This window comes from Fringilla coelebs, assembly GCF_963513975.1.
Source record: "Fringilla coelebs genome assembly, chromosome: 5".
NCBI lineage: Eukaryota > Metazoa > Chordata > Aves > Passeriformes > Fringillidae > Fringilla > Fringilla coelebs.
Genome location: NC_140033.1, coordinates 32,746,558 through 32,764,253, shown reverse-complemented (window position 1 = coordinate 32,764,253; position 17,696 = coordinate 32,746,558). Strand labels below are relative to the sequence as shown.

Below are 17,696 nucleotides of genomic sequence, written 5' to 3'. Positions count from 1 at the left end.
ACTGGTTTCCAACTCTGAGATATCTGCACATAGACAGTACTGCAGCTCATTCAAATCGCTTTTCTCATTATTGGATCAATTTCTATAACTATCTTCCATTTCATTAAATTGAGTGGTCAGTAAATTACAGTTTTACATATCAGACATATTATATGAACAACCCATTACTGAGAAACAATAAACTTCAACTCTGTCCCTGTTACAGCTTTTAATGCATACCAAGAAGTTCAATTTAAGATTTTACTTAAATTTCCTCAATGTACAATCTATGAGCTCCCTAAATGATTCTTCTCCCCACCCCAGTGCTATCTCGAATTATGGTTGGGTATCTGTGAAACCAGTTCCCTGCTTTGAAAACATTAACTTGGGTACCGCCACTATCACTTCATCACACAATTTACATCTTTTAACCTTTACTCTTCTTGAACTCTTTTGTATGCTGATTGTCTACCAGCATCTCGCTGTGACTAATATATATGCATTTATAATCTATTTTTCTTTTGAAACATTTTAACAACCATGGCTGCAAACATATTTTGTAGATCTTGAGCTAAGGTTGCTTAGAGTGCTTGCTCAGTACATGAGGGATTTACACACCATGCATGTGTTATGAAAATACGTAACAGTCATGGACAAGGACAAACATGTACAGAGACAACACTTAAAGGATCTAATAGAAATACTTATGTTATCAAAAGTGTGTGTTCATATTTAATATTAGGAAGAAAAGGAAACACTTTTAGGAGAACTGCAGCATATGCTACCAACTTTATGTCAAGGGACTAAAAAGTAAACTCTTGCTTTGTCTTCAAACTGTTTCATTCACAATGAAATTCTTTTAAAAAATAATTAATGAATACAGTCTTACTATTTTGGGAGTCATAAGTGAAAACTGCTTCCTTTCTGCATGGGCAGACAAGTGTACTTTTTAGAGAAGGACAGGCTTTTCCCCCTTCTTTTTGGATATTTGTGATTCAGCTTTTAAGGTCACCAGCATATACAGCAGGATCCCAGGCATTTCAGCACTAAGTACCTGCTTCAAAGACCAGTCATGAAGAATTTATATGTATGCTAAAACAGATTTTATGCTGTGTGTGCTGAATCTTCTCCTCACATGCTAGCTATTAGGACACTTTTGCCTCCCTCATGCATCTTACAAGCCTGGATAGAGGGCTGCAGGAGAGGCATTACCTTCTTGAACATTCTGGTGGAGTCTTCACTTATCTGCATGAATCGCATGATCACATTGTTCAGGTAGATCTCACTCAGCGTTGCATGGTCTTTGCTTTCTCTTCTCACTTGGTTCAGGAGTAAGTACCAGCAATTCACTGGTGACAAGAGGTTCTGGTCTTTCCTGAGGAAGAAGATACACACATGTATAATGTATAGAAATGAAAAGGTTGTGCTACTAACTAAAACGTCTCACTGACATTTGCAGTCATAACTTGTTACATAAAAATAGCTACCTCTGAACAGTCTATCCATTCTTGGGACAACTCAGGTTAGGCAAGCCTCAGATGACTTTTAAGACACATTCAAGTCCCATGAGGTGTGGATACTCTGCAAACTATCTGAAAGCATAAAATATCTTGCCACAAAGCTTAGAGATGGACTACATGTAAATGTTCAAAATGAATAAAGGTTACTCCTGGAAGAGTAACAGTAATTAATTTTTGACATTAGAAAGAAACAAGCTCTGGAAGCACAACCCAAATCCTTCTTGAGCAAAAATTGCAGGTGTAGCTGTTTCACTGCATTGGATTTGTATAACTGAAATAGAAGAAAATGTCTCAAGCATCCACATTCTGTGAGCAATGCTCATAAATTCACAGCATTCATAAATACATTGCTACTGCTGGTCCTAGATGTGTCAATTACAAGACAAGAGCAGGACTGGACTTCTTCCAGTGATCCAATTCTGAATTCCCATGACAGCCTGTTTGCAATGCTGGCCCGCTCCCAGCTTTAAGGTAGTAATAAGTGAAATCAAATATGACTTCTCATTTCTTTTACACAAGGCAAAATAAAAAAAACTGTACTCCACAACTATTTCACAGACAACAAAAACTTTATATAATTTGTCCTATGATTTTATTGACATTTTAGTATAAATCTACCTTTCAACTAACTGCTCCAGAAACTTGTTCTTTTTTTTTCTCTTTTACAAGGATTCTCCTTTAGTTAAAAGGATATCGCACATGAGGATAAAACAGGCAGAAGTGGTGATGAATTGAGGGAGAAACTCCTACAACTCTTAGCAAACTCTTCTAATAATTAGCCATTCTCATTGTTAGAAATATGCCCTTTAATGCCCATCTAATTCTCTACTTTTAGCTGTCACCCTCAGAATCAAAGGAACAAGGGATGATTAACAGAGAAAAGTATTTTCTTTATCATTAGTGCTTTGCTTTGCTATGAATCAGGAGTTAAGAAAACTTCCTCCATTTGTTTCAGATAGACATCTTAACAGTGTTACTTCACAGCAAGGGGTTTTATCAGCCAGGCCAGGCAACATGAGCACTCCTGAAGGGCCATGCTGATACTACTTGGTCCTCCTGCTTCTGCATGTCCCAAAGCCGATTCCAAACATCCTCCTGATTGTTCTGGGCGCAATGGTGGGAACAGCTCAGGGGACCAACAACTAAAGCCACTTTTGCTGTAAACTGTTCTCAAAGCAAAGAACTGCAAGAACAAAGCTAAAGGTACAACTCAAGTCATAACTCCCATGCACAGCTGCCAGTCTGGATTTAACATGTTTAAGAATAAGGAAAGATGTAAACATAAGGAAAAAAGATCCTGCCACAACAGAATAAAAGCCAGGGCTATCTGTGAAGTGGTGACATTTGCACAAGTTGGTTATTTCAGAGAATCATTGAGTCACTAAAAAGAATTTTAAGAAATATATATTAATGCTCTTTGAACTGTTCAAGCTGTATTTGATTAACCTTTCCTTAGCCAGATCTATTCAGGAAAGACTTTTGTCCTGAAACAAAAGTTTTATCCTTGTATCTCTAGCACAGCACTGAGTGAACAGCAGGAAAATTATTTTTTAGTTTTACAAACACAAAATACTGTTCTAAATCCCTAAGCATAACAGGGCTAGACACATACATTCATTAATCAGCTCAAGTCAGGAAAATAACCCCATGAGACTATGTCAGCAAGTGATGCACAAGAAGCATTTCAGAAAACATACTGTACGTTACGAAACTATGACATTAAAAGGGTACATTGAATTGTAAACAATGCATAACGTTCACATCATCTTTATTCCCAGGAATCAGAGAAGTGAAGATACAGCAAAGTTCACATGCAACAACAAATCAAAATAGTTTTATTTCTTAATGTCATTCTTGGCCAAAATTTTCTTTTTTGTTACTGTTGTAATGTTGACTGACTTTCATGCAGATGCTTCAAAATCCTATCAACTCCTCTAGAAATGAGCACACAAATTTTCAAGCTTTTGGAGCTCTGCATCTCTTCTAGATACTGGCTGTATTTTGGGTCGTTTAAAATCCATATGGTAGGTTAGGGATAGTATTTGTGCAACTTACTTTTTAGAAACTGAAACTACTTGTCAGAAGCTGACATGAGTAACTGCATAAGGCTACATCAACACTAGTATTTAGGCATGCATCTACCTTCAACTGCAATGAGAACCGCTATGCTGCTAAGCATGGGTGGAAATTTTAAATAGGCCTTTGAACCTACTGTTGTACCAGCAACAGGTACAACATGGGGGCAATGGGCAAGCAGGTTTCTCTTACTTGTACTGCTGATGATCCTTTGTACTTCTTGTTTTTGCCATGAACCTCTCAGCCAGTTTTTCCAGGTTTCGGGAATACTCCATCTCTATTTCCGACTTCTTGCGGAAGAAATCCTGCAGATCCTGAAGAAGCTGCACTCTCATTTCAGTCTGCTGCTCCAGGCATTTCTGTTGCTCAACAAGTTGAGCTCGGATCTCTAATGAGACAAAAAAATATCCACTCAGGTCAGTGAAAGCAAATTAATTGAGTGTTACCAACCAAAATTACAAACACTCCAGTGTACTTCATCCTCACAGCTACATCAGCTGGGGCTGGATTTGAGGTCCCGTCCCGTGGTGGGACACAGCAGTGGCAGTTCTTACTTCTGCCACCACATGCTTCATGCCCAGCATCCTCCCACCTGCTGTCTCACAAACAGCTGTGATAGGGGCTCAGGTGAGTCTCCACCTTCCTCTCCCATGCCTCTTCTGGCTGCCAGCACTAGCACAACATTCCGCTTGGAGTGATCGCCTTGCAGAAGGTGGTGCTGCCCTGAAGAATGGCTGATAAACAAGCACCCTTTGGGCCAGGATCAGCCTGCTGACTGTCAGGTGTTCTATGTTCATGTACACCATGGAAACAACCTTGCGATAAACCCTGGAGGCATTGCCCATTGTAACTGTGCACAGGTGAGCTTCCATTTCTGCCCTATCTCTGCCAGGGAGGGAACTGGTGTGCTATACATGCATCCAACAATGTTTTACAGCAAATATAGAGGAAAACATGTACCTATACTTAGAGACAACTATTCAAAAATTTGCACATGGTTCCAGAAACTGTAGTATACTTTTCAGTATTAAAAAAAAAATCATTTTAGAAGAATCTCAGTTTAGAAGAGAATATATGCTCACAGTTCTCTTCTAGAGCAATAAGGAAAAGCCTCCAGATATTCTACCACTTTTTGCCATATGCAAAATTACTATGTTATAGGGTTTTTATTTTAGTGATTTCTGGGGTTTTATTTTTATTTTCTTTTATTTTGGTTGGCAATTTTTAGCACTTTTATTTCCTGAGTGCTAACCAGTTAAATGCATTCTGAGAACATTTAGTCTAAAAAGTTCCCTCTGGTTCTTTAGAGTTCATTACACTTTTGTCAGCTGCCTAGGCACAGTGTATTCCAATACTGTGGAGTAAAATGAGGAGTAAACACTTTCTGACAATAATATATGTGTATATTTTTTACACACTTTAATGCTATAATAAGGATTTATCAACAGCAAAACACCCAGAAGTGATGTCCATGTAAATGCAAAATTGTGAAATTTTACTTGATTCTTAATGATGTAACCATGCTGTGGGCAAAAAGATCCTGGAAATTTTCAAAGCCCACAGCATAGTTTGAAATAGAAGAGCATTCTAAAAGTCACACTAACATCACATGGAACTGCAAACCACTAAGCAGTAATAACATCGCAAATATTATCTCATGCAACTAGGAGCTAGTGCATCCTTACTGATCTTAGAGCAGGTATGAAGGCAGAGATCCACTCTGCTGGGATTCAAATGTGTATACTGAAATAAGGTAGTACGAGCACAGAAAATTGTTAACCAATATATTTGCTGGAGGAGGGAGACACTGCAGTATTTTCTTCCAGATCTACTGTGAGCTACCAGCTGCCGAGTTAATCATTAATGAGACCATCCATTTTTATAGTCTGGGAGGTGAACCAAAAAATTCATGGTTTGGTTTTCACTTCATTTCAAATCAGTTTGTTGGAAAAGAAACCATGCCTCCAGCAAGGATGAGCCACTGTAATACAACACTGTATCAATGACATTCATGTACACAGAGGAGAAAATCACATCAGAGCTGGAAGGTTAACAACAGAAACAGATGCTCAAAACCACTTTTTTAGGTGTAAACTACTGTTAATATTGCAGTCATGGAAAAAACCTGTGTATGGGGAACCAGCTGTACAGATCCACTGGACAGAAGCAGCAATTTTGTCTGTAAGCTGGAGTTTTCACTAAATCCAGATCCATGTACATGGTCATAATACTTTAGCCATCTCCCTTTCCCACTGAAGATTTTCCAGCAGTTACTTTGAAAGCAGCGTTTTGTACAGAGCAACTATGTTCTGATTATTTTGTAGGTCAGTGTACCTTGCTGCTATAATTCTTCTTTTTTAGGCAGGCTTTTGCCATAGCAACAAGAATGAGAAAGATTTTAGAAACAGGAATATATGAATAGAAATACAAGAAACAATGAACAAGGGACAACAGATAAAATATGAGAAACTGCCTAAGCTATTTGATGCTGTCGGGATTTCCAGTGGACAATAGTGGCTTCCTTCAAACTTGTATTTTAGGAAACAAAATTGAAGCATGATCTATGAAAGCTGATGGAGATGTACAAGCTCGGATGTGCAAGCTGGTAAAATTAGGGGCTCAGGGGACTGCAGCTTTATGAAGGGAAGATTTCTAATTTCTGGTTATTTGAATCTCAGCAAAGAGAAAGAACATGTTGATTCCAAAAGGCTAAGCCTGTGGCCTCCTGCTGGAGGAGAAAAGGGGGAGATGTACATCCCACTCATGCTAGCTGACCACAGTCAGTCCAGAAGTGACTTCAACAGCAGTTCTCCTTCCAGTCTTTCAGTCATTCTGCTCCTCCATTTTTAAACTTTTCTTTTACTAATAACATCTATAATGCCATACTGGCAGGCTGAGGAGATGGTAATGAGTAAGAAATCAGATCAGAAAATATTGTGATTTCCATTTTCTGATGAGAGCAGTGGATCAAAAAATAAGCAACCAACCAACCAATCAACCAACCAACAATAAACCCCCAGAACAAATACTGGAAAAACAGGCAGGCAGCCTGAGTGGCTGTGTGTGATAAAATCACAACTGTCCAGGTACTATTAACTTCAATAGACTACCCATTACCTACTGCTACAGAAAAATGCACCAAGGCAATGCTATTTTCTTTAACCATGTGTGATTTCCCTAGGGCTATAAAGAGAGGCATGGAAAATTGCTGCACTGTATTCAAAGAAATAAAATCAGTATAGTCCAAACTCCATAGATACAAAGACAGGTGCAGCAAGTAAGGGAAGGATCTTTATTCTTATTTTGCTGGCACATTTAAATTCGAAGTTGAATTGGTACCAGTTGTAATGGGCAATGACATTGTCCCATTCTGCTCTGCTGAGTGGCTGATGTCAAATTGCCAGGCTATTTTGTGCCAGGAATAGACCCGCTTAAACCCTGGATGAGTTAACACCTTCTCCTTCTTTCTCTTGGCAGCTTTGAGTCAATGCTCACTGGTTTTCTGGCCAGGGGCAGGCTCAAAAGGAATCCCATCCATTTATACTGCAGCTTGAACAGATTGAGATCACATCAACTGGAAAAAAAAATTAAATCCACCCTACACTTTGTCCAATATCTGCACACACAATCAAAGTGAGGAAACAGCTACTGAGACAGCAATTAAAGCAATAAACTGAATAAAGTTTTATTTCTAAGGATTTTTAGGCTAACATTTATTTTGATTATGCCCTCACAGACACCCTCCCCTACAATTACTGCATTAAGTATAAAATTAGATTTTGTTTATGCCAGTTTTGAAAATATAACTCTAACTTTTCAACAAATCTTTATTTCCTTGACAAGTGGTTAAATCTGCGTACCATGAAAAGTAAAAAGAGACAACATTATAGATGCTTTGAAAGTTAAGTCAGAGCAGATGAAAGTGAACTACTGATATCACCCAAATCATAATCAGAAATAAGTCATCAAGGTTACCTCTTTGCACACAGTACAGTATTACAAATAGTGACTTACATAGCACTGCTGTAATACCCTGTACTACCCTGAAGAACACGTATGGAACCAGTGACAGGCCAGTGCCCCCCGAAGGAACCTGTGAAGATACACTACAGTGTGACACAATCATAAAGCTGGCTACACACCAGCATGGAACTAAGTTCTTCACCTTTACTTTCACACACAAAAGTACCAGGCTCCATCAAACAGCCCCAAAAAGTCAAAGGAAACCCCCTCCTGACCTCAGTAGCTCACAACTTGTAAACACGTGATATTAACCAAATTAACCCATGGACAGACCAACACTGCTGCCCTGCTACAGAACTCCCCACTGCAACGCCCACCCCCTTCCCTGCCCTGCAGTACTGCAGTGCTCCAGCCATGCTGCACTAGGCTATGCCTAGCCTTTCAGACCTTGGAGACCTTTTAGACCACCACAAACTCTCTTACTAACCCTTGAGCAAAGCAAGTCTAAAGAATGCTTCATGGGGCTACCAACACACCTGCCTCAAGAATCTTCCTGCCTGAGCCACTCCAAGCACTGATGCAGCCTGCCACTCTTAGCTCCCATTTAAGTTTTTGTGCTTGCAGAGCAGCCCTGACATGGGCTTTGGTGTTTGCTGAAAGCTCTGGAAAATGCCACAGAGCAGGACATGTCTCCCCAGTCACCCAGCTTGGCTGCACTGCAAGCCTCCCACCGGCTGCCTCACCCTGCCTGGCAAGAAGCTATATTTAAGTCATGATTACAATTCACAAACTATGCAGACATATTAATCCAGTGGTATTACTAGATAATCATACCAACAGCCTTGGGGCCTCACCCTTCAAAAGATCACAAAAGCAAGTAACTCAACAGAACTCTGATAGTACAGAGGTTCTCACAAGACATAGTTATGTTTGCAGGTGTTATCTGGGTAACCAGACAAAGCTGCATCACCTCCCATTTTTCTCCAAATGTCTCCTTCACCAAAAAAAAAGAAGCTACTTTTAAATGTCTCAAAAATGTCTCATTAAATGCACTAAAACCTATATGTGGTATCTTAGACTTTGCATTTCTAAACCATTACACTTAGTCATTTTTTTTACCCCAGTGAGCTATCAACACACATATCCATCATTGTCATGCCAATGATATCCAGATCATATTTCACAGGAAAAGATTCAGACCTTAAATTCAGCCTAGATATCATCTGGCGACCAACAAGCATTTGTAATTAAGCAGCTATTGCAGCATTAATCATCTTGCAGTTCCTCCTTGAAGACACTTGAGTTTTATATGCCTCTCATTGTGCCCTAGTTATTTAGCATGAAAAATTGCTCATGTCTACCCCTGCTGCTAGAAGCTGGGGTGCTGCATGAGGGGACTAATCATTTAAGTTTCATTCGAGCCTTTGCCTTTGTAAGACTTGGTTTTGGCTTCTTTGTCAAGATGAGCAGAGCTTTGGTCCAGCTGCATGCAGCTGGCCAAAATCTGCAGTTTGGGTTTTGTTTGAGCGAAGTGCTTATCTCCAGCCCACTGAGGATGCTGCCAGCAGAGAAATTGCAGCAGGAGTCACTGAGAGAGGCCTGGAGGTGTCCCTGTGCACATCTAGAACTCCTTAATTCCATGTCCTATTAGTGCTCTCACACTTCCCAGGGAACAACATTATTGTTCCTCTCAAGAGACAAGAAGATAAAAGATGGTGAGAGGTATCACATCCATGGTGAGTGCTCAGACCCAGCTGCCAATACTTCTCTCTGAGATATACAGTCTAAAGATGATAGTGCTGTAAAATTTTTATTTCTCAGAGACTTGGCTAGAAAGCTATTTGAGTATTTCTGTGACAAATGGCAAGGGAAGCTCTGTGGTCAGCAGGGAGTCTGGCTCACACTCTCTCCCAAGTCCTTGTTGCCATTTTCTTTGACCACAAGCAGGAAAATCCACTTCAAACGCCAGGAAATTCCACCAGACTGACAGCTAATGAGAGATGCTGGGGTAAAGATCTCGGAGGCTGATGCAGAAATGCCTTTAAATAGATCATGAGACTGTACCACAACATTAACCTTCTATGACAGACATGGGGAGATCACTTGCCTGTGTTCAGCACGTAAGAAGTGTGGCTGCAGAGACAATGATGCCCTTGAGCTTCCACAGGCAGGGCTTTTGTGGACTTTGTTCTACCCTGACCCCCATCAATTTCACTTAGTACATTGAGCATACAGCTTTATACAGGTTGCCACTTGAAGTGTGACGTCTGCCGTGCACAATCCAGCATTAAACTTAATGTTCGACTTTGTGCTATTTTCCAGAGAATTTATTTAAGATTTTTTGTTTGTTTGGGGATTTTGGGGGATGTGCTTGAGGTTGCCTGTGACAGATCACGTCTTCAGGCGGTAGTGTAGAACTGGATGGGGACAGAGAATCACTTCTGCTATCTGAAGGGCTGTACAAAGAGTCAGCAATCTGAAGGCCCTGTTGACATCTGTCAACCTCTTTAAAAACTGTAAACTACATTCTTTCAAGCACTTTGGCATCCTTAAAGATAAAAACCAATCTTCGTGCAGCCAGTAGGAGGAAAGCTGGTGCAGAAGCCATTTGCAGGATGCAGACACATTTTTATGGGTCACTTCACTTGTCCTGCTCAAACAAAGGGAGCAGGGAAACAATGAATCCTCTCCTTAAAGCTGCAAATTTAATGTATATACATTCAAGCAACACACTTCTGTGTACTGCAGTCACAGACTGGGCAACAACATTTGCTTATGCAGAATCCTGCAACTGGGGGATCCCAGTGGACAGGATTCAAAAAGGGCAGCTGTATTAGGGCACCTTCCATATCCTTTTGAAATGAGAAGACAAGTCTGGAAGAGCCAAGAAAATCTCTACATGTAGAAGAAGAAGCTTTTCTTCTTGTTGTTCTTGGACTAACGCCCTCCTGCTATTCACAGCCACAGCTGCTGGTCACTTGGCTGCCTACCGTCCAAGTCTAAATGGAGGGCAGTGTGCCAGCTCATGACTTGGCAGGACACTTTTGCCACAATGCTGCTGCCAAGAGACCATGAATTTAAGCAGGCAGTCTGCCTGCACCACGTTCTGAGTGCCACTGCTTTTGTGGCAACTGCTCCTTCGCACGCATAACTAAGTGCTGGCACTATGTCCTACCAAACCTTGAGCCTGGCATACTCTGTCCTTGTAGTCACAAGATCTAGGACTGAGGACAAAAATTTCTGTCCCTCAATGGAGAAGGAACTTTATTTTGCTCAACAGTAAAAGCTCATCTCAAAACACTGCCAATCAGTAGATAGCAAAGGCCAAGATGCCTCCTCTGCGTCAACAGTCTGATTCAAGGTCTTTCACCGGAGTGACCAGCCCTTATCTCCCACAGTGGGAGCAGATACTCTCCCAAAATCCAGCTGCCCTACCTCTAGATGAGCAAATCAGTTCTTCAAAGACAGAAAAAGTGAGAGAAAGAGGAAAAAAGAGTCCATGCAACAGTCTGCCAAGCAGATAGGTGATCATAAAGTAGGTGTCTAAAAACCCATTTAGAGCATATAAACTATCAAGATCTATGGGAAAACTTCTTCTGAAGCTTCTTAAGGGCTTCAGTCATCCTTTTTTATATGCTTCTTAAAGATACCATGAGCCTTTCCTTGCAGTCTTAAATTCTGGGCACATGAGAAAAGAAATCAGTATGCCCAAATCTTTCTTGTCTTCTCACCAATGACATATCTGCCAACAGAACAGAAAAATTATTCATGGGTCGTCCTGGAAACATTCTTTGCACAATGTCTGGGAGGCCTAATTGGTATTAGCACTCCATGAGACTAAAGATCCACACAAACCAGGGGGTCCAATAGGAAAGAAAACACAGTTTGTCACAATCTAAGCAGTAGTGAAAACCTAATACTCTTCATTAGCTTTCTTACTTGTAAACTAGGTGAAATTAGGTTGAATTCCTGCCTCAGCTGCTACAAGGCTGAGGATGGAGCTGCCTCTGAGAAGTGCAGGAGTATCCACTCTGCAACAGACACTGCATCACTTGTCCACCAACACTACCCTGAAATTACTCCAGTCTTAGTATTAGCACATATCCTTTACTCCAGAGAACCATAAACCTCCTGACCATACACATTTGAGTACAGATTGCATCCAGACTAGCACCATTTCATTTTGTTAAGTTCTACTTATTTGCCACAATAAAACACTTCCTTCCTTCCTGCCTGCCTTCCTGCCTGCCTTCCTCCCTCACTCCCTTCCCTTCCTTTTCATCCATCGATCCCTCCCTCCCTCCCTTCCCTTCCATCCATCCATCTTGGATGGAGAGCTGACAAGTGAAAACATCTGAAGGCTTCTTCTAGAAATGAGATGTTGAGAGAGGTCCCTTTTCTTGTCAAAAAAATTAATTAATCTGAACCTCTGGCAGGTGACATACCTCTTAAGATGAGAGTTATGCTGGTAGAAGTGCAGGGCAGGAGCTCCTGAGCAGCAGGATAAGCAAGAAACCATGAAATCTGCACATCAATCAGATACAGCATCTCCTGTACACTGGTAAGGCATCTCCTATCACTGTGATAAGACTCAGAAATTAATAACAAGAGAAAATTCCCTTCCTACATCCTGTGAAAATGACTCTCCATGCATGGCACATCTTTAGGAGGTCAATAAAACATTCTTAGGATGATACACACCCTGCCACATGTCATAAACAAGAGCATGCATTTGACCCAGCCATGACTTTCAGTGACAGCTCTTTAAGTCCCAAGGTGAAGTAACAGCGCAGTTAAGCACAAGAAGGAAACAGTAATCAGTGCTGTGTGCCAGCATTTTACCCACATCACTTTTCAGTCCAACCAGTCTAACACGCAGTAAAATACTTTCACTATTGCTCATTTAGCTTTGATACATTTAACTTCAACCCCCTCAACTTAAACATTGAGCACCTTTGTGTTTTTCTTCTAACATAAATATGTTGGGTTTTTTTCTGCAACAGATCCATGATCCTCCTCTTCTTCAGTGAGACAGACAGCTATGCCACTGAGATGCCTCCAACACCGGTTTTAAAACTTTATGAACGTATCCCATGCCAATTACTCACCTGAGTAGTACATCCCTGTAGTTACTAAAGGCCCTGTGTATCCCAGCCAACCAAGTGGGGAAAGAAGCTGTCTTGGGCAATATGCCAGAGCTGCAGAGCCTGCTTTGGATGCTGGCACGTTTCTGGGCAGAGCATTTGTCCCTGCCCATGAGCACTGTGCTCCCCAGCAGCACAGAGCAGGGACAGCCCTGCACTGCTGAGGCAGCAGTGGGGGATCAGAGCTCCTCACTCACCTACCCAGTGCTGAGTGAAGGATGGCATCTACCACCCAGCCAAACTTTGAATGAAATTCTATCACCATGCTTCATGCTTCTTGGACAGATTTAACTGTAAGAGTGCAAGTCTGGCTCAGGAGTATGTCTGTCAGACCAGATGGACCTTGATCTGCAAGGTCAGAGACCTTTTTAGTAGAGACTTGGCATAAGTCTGCAAAACCAAAGCTCCAGTGAGGGATTACTGGCGCTCTGAGCATGACTATAGTATTATTCAAAAGTAAATTTCAGTGTCTTTGTCTCATTTTCACACAGCAAATAATACTGAATTTGACTCAGTAGAGGATTTAAGAAACAGGACATCATGTTTGGGGGAAATAAAAAAAGTTCTGTATGACAAACTCTGAACAGAAAATTCATATTTTTACTAATTAAACAAAAGAATAACACCAATCATGATGAAATTACTTATTCTGTCTGTGGGAGTGCTAATAAACGTAAAATAGATAAACAGATAATCACCATGCTGGCTGATTATAGCTATTATACAAGTAGAAGTAACAAACAAGTATTTTTACATGTCATCTAACAAGATTAGATAAATTCTGCCATGTTTTAAATACATTTGTCTGTGTAGTGCTCTGACTTGGTAGAAGGTGCAATGCTTAAGTGAGAAAATAAAATGCCTACCTCAAAGGATGGTTTTGAACCCAATTACTCAGAGCCTCAAACTCCACTAACAGCAGAGGGGAAAAAATAAATCCTTCTTACTGCTACAGGGAAGTATAATTTAATTAAATTTATCTTCAGTTGTTACAGTAGCAGAAGAAATCCCCCCCCACCACCAGAGGTTCCTGCTAATGGGAAAAGAAAAAAATATCCCATGAGCCTGTAGGTAACTGTTGCTTACTCACTCAACAGTAAAATGAAGAACAGTATCTGCTAGAAAATGAACTCTAGGTTAAAATAATTTGCATATTTCCAGGTCCCCTGGAAACAGTCTTCAATCTGTCAGAAGTTAGAAAAAAGAAAAATATCACTCCCGTTTTTTTAATGAGAGGAAATATCAGAACGAACAAAACTTAAAGCTGATAATTTGTAGAACCCAGTATCTGCATTAATTCACTGTTTTGTGTATTCTGCAAATGTTTCTCTCCAACAGATATATGGGTGATTAGGGTTTCCAGCAGGGCTTTGATGATTGCTGAATGGAAGCAAAGACACCAAAAACAGCTGTAGGAAACAGATGTGCCACTTAGGGCACCTTCAGTGAATGGCCAAGGGATTAATGCTTCACATGCTTCGTTCAGAATTCCTTTATAAAAAAAGGCTATAAAATGCCTATTATTGCCTATGTTTTTAGCCTATCTCCTTTTGGAAATAGACATTCTGGTAGCAAAAGCTGCATTGGAGTGAGTAAAGGAGAAGAACCACAATGGGCAGGGCAGTAGCTGTAGCTCCTAGGCCCATTCCTTGGCTAAATTGAAATTGAATCTTGAAGTTTTGTAAGCATAAAGTTCCAGCTCTGAGAAGCACATCAGCAGTTATAGCACCTGGATGGCAAAGTGGTAACCTGTGAAAATAGTAATTCTTTATTCTGGGAAAAAAACATTGTTTGGTAATTCACAGAAGACCGTGCACAACTTGGAGAAGAAATGAAAGATGTGACATCTACAATGGAGAAATCTCCATCCTGTAAGAGGATCATCATCCAACCATTAGCAAAATACTAGGGGAACTTTTCTGGAAATAATAAATGCAATAAACACAGACACCAACTGGGGAAAAAAGCAAGGGTAGTTGGAAGGACAAACCAGACATGCCAGCAATATGAATCTCAGAGGCTTCTGACAATCTGCCAAAGGAGGCTTTATCCTGGGGTACATTTCCTTAATCAGGAATTCTCTGAATACTCCAGATACTGGTTTTACAACATTGGTATATTTCCAAATGTTTACTTTAGGGCTACTCTTTTTTTTTTTTTTTTAACCAAAGATGAATTTGAGTCAGTCAGGAGCTATGGGAAAATAATTGAAACAGAAGGATAAAGTAAAGACCAAAAAGTCATAAAGTGTGGCAGTGCACACCTACTATGCCAGATGAACCCAGGACTGCAATGGCTAAACTGCTGATACCAATCTGTCCCCTTTGCCTGAAAGTGGCTGCTGTGACCAAAGGGCTGGAGAGCATCTCCTGGAAAGGACAGAGGGAGCAGAGAGAGATGCCAGTGTGTTCTAGGCAAGCAAATTGCTACTTCTGCCTAAGTTACTGAAGTTCTCATCAGAAATATTTATAGAACAAAGACAGATAAGGAGAAACCAGGTCAGTTCCTGGAAAAGAAAACTACGGTGGCAAGCCACTGGAGTTACTTAAGCTTATCCACAGATAGTGGATAACTTAAACCCAGCTGACCTTCAGTTTCAAGTTACCTGCAATCCTTCCCCTCAAGTTACCTGCAGTCCTTTTTGCCTCAAATTATTCTATTCCTGTTCCATTTAAAATCTATCAAAAAACCTTAAAGAGCACAAAAATACAGATAAACCAGTTGAAAAGCATTTATTTTTTCCAGTTTCTGCAAAATGTGAATTTTCACTACAACTTCCTTTCTGCACCTAATCTGTCAAAGTACAGTGACAGTGCTTACTGAAGCATCAGTCCTGTCCTCTCTGCCTGGATAGACATTTTCATCTTAGTGCTAATCTACTGATTTGTCACTTTGGTGATAATCTGTCATAACCTCACATGTAAAAATCACAAAGAAAAGAAGATTACCTTTGCATGAAGTTCAAGTCATCCCAGTAGACTCGGCCTAAAACTGTAGATTACTCATGTCCCAGCTGGGCATTATCTAAAAGACCTCATCTGTGGCTTCTCTACAGAACAATGATCTCGTTGTTTACACAAACTTTCAGGTTATGAAGAGCAAGAATAAGATAGTCAACAAGAATAAGATAGCAGCTGTGAAAGGGGTTTGAGCAACATTTACTTCTGTCTACTTTGAAGGAAAAAAACCTTTACAGAACTCTTTACCTAGAATGGAAGGCTAAGACAATAAGTACTCAGCATTTAAGCATTCTGCAAGTTAAGCCTTCCTGATGCACTGTTCCAGTTAATGGTTGTTCCCCTGTCTGTAAAACCCAGTTTCACTGCAAATGAGCATTGGATTTAACCAATTAGGTCAAAAAATGAGAAAATAAACTTCAGGCATGAGGAAAGGCTTGTCAGAAGACTCAACAGAACTATAAGACCCAGATCAATCCAGCTAACCTCAGCGGGAACCCCCTCTTCCAACTTCCAAACAAAATGAATTTGCTTGGAGAGCAAACAATCCTGCCCAAAAGTGTGCCAATCAAGTGGAAATTGCTTGCAAATATAGAAATCTACCAAGGTGTTACAACTAGACTTACTTTTCTCCCCTAGAGCTCTATTTAAAAAATTGCTTTAGAGATGGGAATAGGCAAAAGCCTCCCTTGGTCTGGAAGACCACTGGACATGGTACCCAGCCAGGCTGCTGAGCTCAGCCTCCTTCTCCCAAGGAAAAAGCAAGATTTTCCTACTTTCCATAGGAAGAGTCCGCTAGCTATACAGGAAATATGGCACTCTCTAAGGAAAGATTCAGATCAGAGAAGCCAATAGCCTGAATAGAAAAAGATGGTTGTAGGCCACCTTCCTAGAAAAAAGTTTTCCAGCAGACCTACAAGCAGTTCATACTCAAGCCAAACAAGCTGCTTGAGCTCCTCAGAGTGGGTGGAACAACCACTCAGAATTAGTGTAGCCTCTGACAGAAGCAAGGAGATCAGATAGTGACTGAAGGCCTATCTCATGTCCTCTGAGTGAGAAGCACATCTGCAACATTTTAACTCTGCTGAACAATTAGTTGTTTCTTGAACCATCGCTAAGGCTAGACATAAAACCGGCACTTTGATAGAAATGCAACAGAGTTCCATTTCAGGGTAGGACACTTAGAACTTTCAAAGAAGATCCTTCCTTTCAAAGCACCTCCTCACTGCCATTCTGTATCAAGGGCGGGACTCAGCTTGACACGCCTCCATCCCTCAGGTGTTTTGCTGGGAACACCAAGCTGCAGATCCTGAGTTCTTCATGCAGGAAGTACCATTGCCAGTGCTACAGATCCACCCACGTTTTGCAGGAAAAGGAAATACTTTCAAAGCATATCTTTACCCACAAGGATGTAAGCACTCTGAAGGCAGAGATGATTTAAAATAAAAAAAATCAAAACAAATCAGGAAAGCCCTTAAGCACTCTAATTTAACAAAGGAGAACAAACATATTCCAATTCTAAAACACCTAATGATTTTAATTAAAAGCTTCCCTCCTCTGCAAAGTTTCAGTCTTTTAATTTATAAAAAGCTTGGAGTTGTAAATGAAAGTTCCAAACTTTGCAATTTCCTGCGCTAAGGAAATTATGATTCTTTTTTTTAATATGTCATTAGTCCATTTGATTTAGACAGAAATTTTATCATTTAAATCTCTAAGGAAAAAAAACCTAAACAACTGCTGCCAAAGGAAATTTAAGGCAAGAAATAAAAACTTTCAGTGACATAACAATAGCAGATCCAGGAGAATAAGGAGCCTTGCAGAGACTGCATCTGGCAGAGGAATACTTGACAAGACTGTCAGCATTCTCCTGAGCACCAGACTTCTTCCAATTTGCACCTTCAGACCAATGTATTTGTTCCCTGAGATATAATAAGAAAAAGGGCTGTCCTTGTTCCTTGTGTTGCCACACAGTGCATACTCCATCAGCTCAGTGCAGTGACACATCTCAAGACACTCGGTCTTACTAGAAACCTGCACTCATTAGCTATGCAAGAGAA

General features: G+C 40.5%; 1 protein-coding gene across 2 annotated transcripts in view; it reads right to left on the bottom strand.

Moving 5' to 3' along the window:
• Window positions 1–17,696, bottom strand: part of SRGAP1 (SLIT-ROBO Rho GTPase activating protein 1) — a gene marked incomplete at its 5' end in the record, with an annotated part of 134,730 nt that overhangs the window by 64,180 nt on the left and 52,854 nt on the right. For both annotated transcript variants that reach the window (XM_084206340.1, XM_084206341.1), the window contains 2 exons: window positions 1,192–1,354; window positions 3,768–3,963. In XM_084206340.1, coding sequence (XP_084062466.1) covers window positions 1,192–1,354; window positions 3,768–3,963 — 359 coding nt within the window. The remainder of the gene's footprint in view (window positions 1–1,191; window positions 1,355–3,767; window positions 3,964–17,696) is intronic.